Consider the following 9,707-nt stretch of genomic DNA (forward strand, 5'->3'; position numbering starts at 1 on the left):
GGCTTTTTCAAATTATTCAAAGTGTTGTTTTCTTAGAATCCGTTTATATTTGCATTTTATTCACCAATGACTTCTGCTACACTGTGGAGCACTGAAAAACGATATTTCCATTACTGCTGAAGACGGCTCCGAGAAAAACAACATATCCATAGACGGGGATCGTACCGTCCGGGCGCATACATGTGGAGCCAAATATTACTCCAGAAAATTGTCCATCCCTATCTGGATTTGAGGACATAGCTGATGGTGCTGCTTCCCTGCATTTCCTTTTCTACCCTGAATTAGATCATTGTCTAATAAGGCATTTGGGTATCTGTGATACCATTTTTCTTATTGTGACCAGCAGTGTGTGTAATAGAATAATATTCATATTTTCTGCCATAGTATGTCTGAAGTTAAACTCAGCTATAACATTCTCAAGGTAACTTTTCCCATTGACAATATATTTGCTGTTATGTAACTGTGGGAAATAGCTAGCATGCATTCACCTGCTGTTATGTTGAGTGACATAAGCTGACTATGCATCTGGTCCTTTTGAACTTCATGTATAAAAGGCAGCAGAAAATATTCTGGGTTACAGTAGAAGGAAAGATGAAGTTCTTACTTCTCTTTGTATTAGCTGGTCTCAGCTCTGCCCAGTACAATCCTAACTTGAAATCTGGCAGGACTTCTATTGTCCACCTGTTTGAATGGCGCTGGGCAGACATTGCAGCAGAATGTGAACGTTATTTGGGACCCAATGGCTTCGGTGGTGTACAGGTAAGTGAACTAAAAGCTGGCACTCTTGCAATCTTTCAATACTGTAGATTTAGCCAAGAGAGAATATCTATCTTAAATAATTGAAAAAAGACAAGTAGATTCACTCTGGTTAACTGTCACTTACATTGCATTTTTTTTTTTCTTTTATACCAAAACTATGGGGGTTTTACAGAAAGAGTTTTTATGAGAAAAGTTCTAAATGTGGAATGATTGCCATGAAAGCCATTAATATGTTCTTGCAGATTGCTTCAGTTTTAGAACTTCACCCCAAAATAATTATCTATACGTAACCCCCTATGGATTTAATATATGGTTCCAATATAAAGGACCTGACTGTGTGCCACAGCCGATCATCATTCTCAAAATGGTATTTCTTGCTGTGATGGTGGGGAAAGGGCATATAATAAGAGGACAGTAATTGTTTAGCAGAGTCACTCCAGCAGCCTACACTGACTGCTCTTTTTTTCCAAAACAAAAACTAAAGGGATAGAAAAATACAGCCTAAAACAATGAAGCGCAGTGCTATCCACTATACACGTGTCCAGTAAAACTCTTTTCTAGAGTTTGTGAGTTTAGCCATCCAGGCCTCTGTTTCATTCAGAGGACATATTTATGCACCATAACAGTTTTTGTTTACTGCATAGGTTGTATTTAAGTCGATTTTTAAGTCCCTTTTCTTGTTTGTCTGAACACAACTGCTTACATGTGCAGAGATTTGCAAAAATCTCTGCGGTAATAATCCCCCCACTCGTTGGACATTTCTGTCTGTTGTACATCAGTTGCTATGTTTCTACTGTAGAAAGCTTGTAAAATTAGGAAAAAAAAAAGGTTTCTCAAATGGGATATGATAACTTTGTCTATATATATAGAATTATCTGCCTGGAAATGTATTTTATTTGTATGCAAAGACTTAGAAAATATTCTGGATGGATGCTTTAAAAAAATAAAATAAAAATTAATATTAAGAGCTCTAATACTAAATATGCTTGGAAACAGCTTGTTGATTCAGGTAAAATCTGAAAACGATTTTAAAGTTGAGAAAAACGTTTTTTCCCCATTTTGTGGCACAATTGGAAAATGCTACAAAGTGGGTTTTTCAAATTTTTTTTCCTTCAACAGCAGAAATTGTGAGATGTAACTTGATGGACATAAGACTTTTTTTCAATTTATTTTACTATTTATCTATGTAACTGAAATACCACTTCCCTAAAACTTGCTGTGGCTACAACTTTCTGGTGTGCAGTGATTTAAGTGATAAGCTCAGCAGTGCCATAGAAAGTTATGGAAGCAACATCCTTGGTCTGTGCAGAGCTCACTGTGGAAGTTGCAAAGCCCAGTGATTTATAGCAAATATGGGAACTACAAATAAATGTAACTTTTTAAATTACTTTTAATTAAAAAAATACAAACTCATACAAAACTATCTAATTGTTGATCCTAATATTATTTACATGTGTATCGTCTACAGAATAACGATCAATAAATGTTTTTTTTAATCTCATCACAGGTGTCACCTCCAAATGAAAACATCGTTATATCCAACCCTTACAGACCATGGTATGAGAGATACCAGCCAGTCAGCTACAAACTGTGCACTCGATCTGGCAATGAGCAACAATTTAGGGACATGGTTACCAGATGTAATAATGTTGGGGTATGTACTTTTTGAGTGTTTTTTCATGGAAATTCAGGTTCAGTTGAGTACCAGGTAAATTCTATATTTATTTATATGAACCTTTTTAATAAATAAGACTTTTTTTTTTTTAAATAGCAGATACAGAATTACTTTAAATTGTATCTAAATTTATGTTACTGCAAATAAACTATGTAGTTTCTTTAGAGGCAAATTCAACAATTAATTTAATCTAGTGCTGTGTGTGCCCTACTGGGTGGCTAGCTGGCATCAAAGGGGCATAGGTTCTGTGCACAAAAGAAGAGTGAACACTATATCAAAATACCTTATAGTTGATTTAAATGAACCCTATAATGTCAGGAATAGAAAAACATGTATTAATAACATTATAGTGTTAAACTAACTATTTAGGTCCCCCATAGATTGCATGGTAAAGATGTTTAAACTTACATTTTCTCCCACGCTTCATCGGTCTTGCCACGGCTGGCCCGCCTGGCTCTCTCTCTATTGGAAAGCATTAGGAGGCTATTGCACATGCATGGCAAAAGACTATGCTGCTCCAATCCGCATCTCCTCACATAGATGTATTGAATTAATGCTCCTTTATCAAGAACATTCAGCGCCTACATGCAAATGTGGTGACTCTGAACATTGGTGTTGCACACTGTGCAGCACTTGACTAGGAAGTACCTCTTGTGGCCTTTTCAGTAACTGCCACTAGAGGTGTTCCTGGGCAGCAATGTAAACACTGCCTTTCCTCAGAAAAGATGGTGTTTACAGTGCTCTGCCTGCAGGGACAGGCTATAGACACTGGAACCACTACATTGAGCGTTAAGGTTTGCAGAAACATATATTCAGACCCATATTTGTAAAGTGATTCTACAGAAGACATTTGTTACACCCCCAGCTAGTAATAAGACAACCAGTGCTGTTGCTTCATGGATAGGTTAACTTAGTGGAGCCAAACACAAAAGGCAGACAATTGCTCAGAACACACGTGCCTTGCAAAGACTTTGGACAACTACAAAAGTTTGGTCTGGATTAGAAGGGGAGGTCTTGTAAAGGCTTCCGATAAGAGATCTGAGAATTTTGCAAACTGCTTCTAGATATACTATCAATGAAAAAAAAAATGCATCATTTAAGGCATGCTTGTTTTCATTGGTGATTTATCTACTAGACAGTGAATTATATCTTCTTTTTTAATTTTTTTATTTTGGCAGTGGAGTGTTCCTTTTAACGTGTACAATAAAAGTCAATATTTTGTGGCCCCAGACAATCTAAAATCGGTTTAACAATACATTTCTAGCTCTTTTTACTGACTCTGTGAAAAAGACACGTGCTTTAAAGAAATGCGCCAGATTTACTAACACATTGCAACTCATTTTAGGTCAATATCTATGTTGATGCTATCATTAACCACATGTGTGGAGCTGGAGGTGGATCTGGAACACACTCTACATGTGGTAGTTCATTCAATGCTGGTTCAAAAGATTTCCCAGCTGTCCCATACTCAAATCTGGATTTTAATGACAGCAAATGCAGAACAGGAAGTGGGGAGATTGAGAACTACAGTGATGCTAATCAGGTAAAATATTATCTGAAAATTATCCTCTTTCCTACTAATTTGTTCTGTAACAAAATCTGCAGTATTTACATTACATTGTATTGTTTTTAATGGCTGGATAATGCTTATAATACAACAATAATAATATTGTTGTATTCAATGAGTGTAACTTATTTTAGGAGCAACATGTGCTTAATGAAGTGATTGCATCTAATGATTACTATATGGTGTTTATGGAATAGAAATATATACTTTTTTCTGTACGCAGGTTAGAAACTGTCGCCTCGTGGGCCTTCTGGATCTGGCTCTAGAGAAGGATTATGTGCGTGGAAAGATCATTGCATATCTAAACAATCTCATCAGTATTGGAGTAGCTGGCTTCAGGCTCGACGCTGCTAAGCATATGTGGCCTGGAGACATCTATGCCATTACAAGCAAACTCAACAACCTGAACACTCAGTGGTTTGCCAGTGGATCCAGACCTTTCATCTTCCAGGAGGTAATAATAATTTTCAAAAGGATTGCATATTAACAATGAATGGAGTAAGCAGCATTCTCCAAAACATAATCATTTATATTCCTTTTTCACCATGTAAAGTCTGAGATAGATATGGTTTGGTCAGTTATAATAAATGATTATGCAGTAAAAAATATTTAGAATGCTTAAAGAAGGGCATAATCGTATTGGGCTCATTGTTTGTAAAGTTTTCCACAATGACATGTGGCACTTATATATTTTTTTCTATATATATTTTTTGCCTTTTCTTGTCAGGTGATTGATTTGGGTGGAGAAGCTATTTCAGTAAATGAGTATTTTGGAAATGGACGTGTAACAGAATTCAAATATGGTGCTAAGCTTGGAAATGTTATTCGCAAATGGAATGGAGAGAAGCTGGCATACGTAAAGTAAGATACATTGCATGGTGCTCCAAACTCCGCCCCTCCAGATGTTGCTGAACTACAACTTCAACCATGATTCTTTTAAAGAAACAAATAGCCAGAGAATCATGGGAGTTGTAGTTCAGCAATTTCGGGGGGTGTGGCAGAATTTGAGGAGCCCTGTTTTAAGACATTATAGCACTTGCACATTTGTAACATGGAGTATATTCTTATCACTCTCTGTTTTTTTTTCTAGGAATTGGGGAGAAGGCTGGGGTTTCATGTCAAACGATAGATCTTTAGTCTTTGTAGACAATCATGATAATCAAAGAGGCCATGGTGCTGGTGGATCCTCCATTCTCACGTTCTTTGATGCTCGGTAATTTGCTATAAAAAAACTACTAAAAAAAAACCAACATGACAAATTATTAATTGTTTGCTACTTAATTTAATCCTAAATCTGCCTCTTACCTCCACAGTCTCTACAAAATGGGAGTTGGCTTCATGTTGGCTCATCCCTATGGGTTAACACGTGTTATGTCAAGTTACCGGTGGACAAGGAACTTTGTAAATGGAAAGGTGAGATTCTATAAGTGCATTTTTTCCACATTGTGTGATATTTATTGTCAACATCTAGCAGGATATAGTATGTCCTGAAAAAAAAAATGCTCAATGATCAAGAACAGTATGATGGAAGGACAAGAAAGAGTAAATTAACTTTGCATATTTCAGGTAATTACATAGTATGTCTTTAGTTCTTTAAAACAAGCTAGTACAGGTAATCTTCTTTCATGTGCTCTTTCATATACTCTTATAGTTGCAAATGAGCATAACCAGTTTTCTTTTTTTTGTATTCCTTTTTCTCAGTCTAGCCTCCAACTAGATTATTGTAACTAAATATCACACAAAGTTGGATTCCAGAAACTCCTTTTAGTAAAATAAAAAATAAAAAAATTTAACCAACAACTAATGCAACTCATCCCATGCTTGCATTCAAGCATAGTCTACTTCACCTGAATCCAAAATAATTCAGTTCTCTATTCCCCATTAATTCAATCTCTCCCTTTACAGGTTTATGTTCTTTATGTTTCCTCACACCTGATTACACATAGACACTTTTATGTAAAAACAACACAGCCATTGGTACTTAAAGGACCACCATAGGCACCCAGACCACTTCAATTCAATGAAGAGGTCTGGGTGCCAGGTCCCCCTAGTTTTAACCCTGCAACTGAAAACATAGCAGTTTCAGAGAAACTGCTCTGTTTACATTGAAGGTTAACCCAGCCTCTAGAGGGTGCGACCTAATAACCCTATCATAAAAATTGCATTAGAGGAGCTCTATAGTGTCAGGAAAACAAATTTTGTTTTATATTTTTAACTGGAAATATTTTATCATTCTTCAGGACGTCAATGACTGGATCGGACCACCACGTAACTCTGATGGATCAACCAAGGCTGTCACAATTAATGCAGACTCTACTTGTGGCAACGACTGGGTTTGTGAACATAGATGGCGCCAGATTAAGTAAGTAGAAGAAGCCCTCCAGGGACTATTCATTGAAAAAGCATTCAAAATTCAGCATTGAATTTTTTTTAATCATCATGTTCAGATAGTTTTTAAGTTCATGTATATAGATTGCATAATTTTAAATAACTTTTTTTAACTGTTCATTTCTTATGAGTTCCACAGCAACAATTTACATTCTTTACAGGAACATGGTTATCTTCCGTAACGTTGTCAATGGTCAGGCCTTGGCTAACTGGTGGGATAATGGTGGAAACCAGATTGCCTTTAGTCGTGGAAACAAAGGCTTTATCATTTTCAACAATGAGTCCTCGTGAGTACTTAACATTACATCATAGTGTAATACAATTGCTGTGTTACCAGATTATTACTTAATAGGTTGGATGTGCTAATAAATGCTTCTGGAAGTCAATAATATACCTTGAGATTATCTTGAGATCCATCAAAATTTTATGCCTTGTTTCTTTGTCCTTGTTTCATAATTACATTGACTCTGGAGATATTAAAAAAATAGCGCATGCCTAAAGTATACTGATATTAGAAGGTTTTCTAAAATCTGAATCTAAATTTTAAACACTAAAAAATAATGCAAATTACTTGTACATAAAAAGTTGGACTAGAAAATAAAATTGTATTTTAGTAATCTTATTTTGTGCACGCTCTTTACTCGCAGATTAAATATTTTACTGTTGTCTTCAGTACACTGCTCACATAATCTCATATTGTTGTTTTAGAAACATGGATGTCACCCGGAGCACTGGTCTTCCAGCTGGTACGTATTGTGATGTCATCTCAGGGCAGAAAGAAGGCACACGTTGTACTGGCACACAGATCACTGTAAGCAGCACTGGCTCAGCACGTTTTGTGATTAGCAGTTCAGCTGAAGACCCCTTCATCGCCATCCATGTGAATGCAAAGTTATAATTGCTGCAGAAAAAAAAAAATAGCATAACCTCAATAAATGATTAAATCTCTCAAATATGTTATGTGTTTTTTTTTTGCTATATACTAAGTGTTAAACTCCCAATATGTAAATGAATTTAGAATTTAAGAATAAAGTAAAGGATTATGGGTAAATATTGAGGGGCAATTTAGTGAACTACAGAAACCCATCACTATATAGCCTGGAAAGTCATTCTATAGGCTTGGATCACTATAGGGTCAGGAACACAAACATGAATTCCTGACCCTATATTTTTAACATCACCATTTAGCCCCCCTGGGCCCCTCATGCCTCCATAAATATAGTAAAAATCTTACTGTATTCAAGCCAGAAGCTGTAAATCTGCATGCTGTTAGACTCAGAAAAACAAGCAGTCTTCTGACATGTGGCAGCCTGATCCAATCACAGTGCTTCCCCATAGGATTGGCTGAGACTAACAAAGAGGCAGATCAGGGGCAGAGCCAGCATGATTCAAAAACAGACCTGGCCAATCAGCATCTCCTCATAGAGGTAACTAAAAAACCTCCATTTGTTTAAAAATACATAGGGATAAAGGAGAGAGCACAGGTAACTTGTTTTTCTTTGGTTTTTACTATATATTGGGGCTGATGTGTACTGTAGTCATTGCAGCCGCCCAGGAGTGATGGGAGTGAGCGCATGACTTTTCTTTCTGCATTTGTATCATTTTTTTGTATTACTCAGCCTTGTTACAATGCAGCTGCCCATCCCATGTGTTCCCTATTAAGGGTTAATAATGTATAGGGGTGTATATAAAAAATACCCCTTTCTGTCTCATTAGAGATTTTTGCCAGAGGCTCAAGGAAGCAAGGTGAATGGTTAGAGTTAGGACCCACCTAAGGGGGGGTCTGCCTTGACGTTGGCAGGTGGGCTCATCCTCTCATGGCCATTGGAGGTAACTAAAAAAACCTCAATTTGTTTAAAAATACATAGGGATAAAGGAGAGAGCGCAGGTAACTTGTTTTTCTTTGATCTCCTCATAGAGATGAATTGAAACAATGAATCTCTATGAGGAAAGTTCAGTGTCTGCATGCAGAGGGAGGAGATGTTGAATCACAGGATGCTGTGCACAGTGCTGCCATGCAGATCAGCAGATCTGAGTGGATGGAGGCATATTATGCCTCCATTAACTCCAAAGTCCCTCTGGTTCACTCTGAGTGACTGCAACTGGAGGTGTTCCTAGCTTTCAATGTAAACACTGTTTTTATAACCAACCATGATGCACCTATCACAATCCAATAAAAGATGCTTAAAATTTGTTTTTAATTGTTATTATCAGTTTGTAATGTTTGTTGTTGGGCACTTTTTAATCTAAAACAGCTAGTCAAAACTAGTTTGTTTACTTATTGCATTGGGTATGTAAAGGTTTTTGCAAATAATAGCAAAAAAAGAATATGAAGGCAATAAAATCAATTTGCAACAACATTGATGTTACCAGTAGTGATGTCGTGAACATAAAATTTTCGGTTCGCGAACGGCGAACACGAACTGACGCAAAACGTTCGTGAACCGGCGAACCGGGCGAACCGCCATAGACTTCAATGGGCAGGCGAATTTTAAAACCCACAGGGACTCTTTCTGGCCACAATAGTGATAGAAAAGTTGTTTCAAGGGGACTAACACCTGGACTGTGGCATGCCGGAGGGGGATCCATGGCAAAACTCCCATGGAAAATTACACAGGTGATGCAGAGTCTGGTTTTAATCCATAAAGGGCATAAATCACTGTGGCGAAACCAACCTCGCCACTGTGAACTGGAGAAGCCTGGTTGCTAGCCTCCTGCCCTTGGACTATGGCCCTGCAGGTTAAACCGTTTATATTCCCTGCAGAAAGGCTTATTCGTGCCTTTCTGCCGGGGTGTTCGGTAGATTCCAGCTACCGAACAAACTGGCGAGCAATGGACCACCTGGGAGCTGGAGTGTGCCGCCAATTGACCGCCCAGAAGCTGCGGTTAACCGCAGCTGAATTGACGAATGCTGGTTGGCCTTTGTTCGTCTGGCGAACACGTGGCGACGGCCATCTTACGAGTCCTGAACGGCCAGCGTTGTTCAGCGCTAAAACTATGGAACTAAAAACGGATTTTATTTGCGTGAACACCGCTGAGCCGTCCGCCCCCTGGTTCCTATTCGTGCCCTTAGGGTCAAACACCGGTTCATTCGGTATTTTGGAATATGTGAATATGTTACCCCAGATAGCTAAGCCATGGATCCCATTCGTGAAACGAAAGACTATGTGAAAGACTTTGGCTCCATGGCGATTGAACTGTATGTATATGATCTGAGCGCCATTTGGTAATAATGTGCGCTCAGATCCAAGCTATCTGGGGATATGTAGAATGTATATATTTTATGTTCTAAATGTATCAGTAGGTAATTGTATGCCT

General features: G+C 37.8%; 1 protein-coding gene across 1 annotated transcript; it reads left to right on the forward strand.

Moving 5' to 3' along the window:
* The first annotated feature begins 569 nt into the window (after positions 1–569).
* Positions 570–7,342, forward strand: LOC134567925 (pancreatic alpha-amylase-like). Its single transcript, XM_063426076.1, has 10 exons — positions 570–759; positions 2,267–2,413; positions 3,780–3,977; positions 4,225–4,455; positions 4,729–4,862; positions 5,092–5,214; positions 5,315–5,414; positions 6,242–6,363; positions 6,551–6,676; positions 7,098–7,342. Exons 1-10 carry the CDS (start codon positions 592–594, stop codon positions 7,285–7,287), a joined length of 1,539 nt encoding a protein of 512 aa, XP_063282146.1. The 5' UTR covers positions 570–591; the 3' UTR covers positions 7,288–7,342.
* Positions 7,343–9,707: the final 2,365 nt, after the last annotated feature.

This window comes from Pelobates fuscus, chromosome 7 (assembly GCF_036172605.1).
Source record: "Pelobates fuscus isolate aPelFus1 chromosome 7, aPelFus1.pri, whole genome shotgun sequence".
NCBI classification, from domain to species: domain Eukaryota; kingdom Metazoa; phylum Chordata; class Amphibia; order Anura; family Pelobatidae; genus Pelobates; species Pelobates fuscus.

What these genes read in the sequence shown, in the direction of transcription:
- LOC134567925 (XM_063426076.1), top strand. Translation starts at nt 592, where the DNA reads ATGAAGTTCTTACTTCTCTTTGTATTAGCTGGTCTCAGCTCTGCCCAG. An exon ending in ACTACAGTGATGCTAATCAG is followed by an intron (nt 3,978 to 4,224) that starts GTAAAATATTAT and finishes TTCTGTACGCAG; the next exon opens with GTTAGAAACTGTCGCCTCGT. An exon ending in ATTTTCAACAATGAGTCCTC is followed by an intron (nt 6,677 to 7,097) that starts GTGAGTACTTAA and finishes TTGTTGTTTTAG; the next exon opens with AAACATGGATGTCACCCGGA.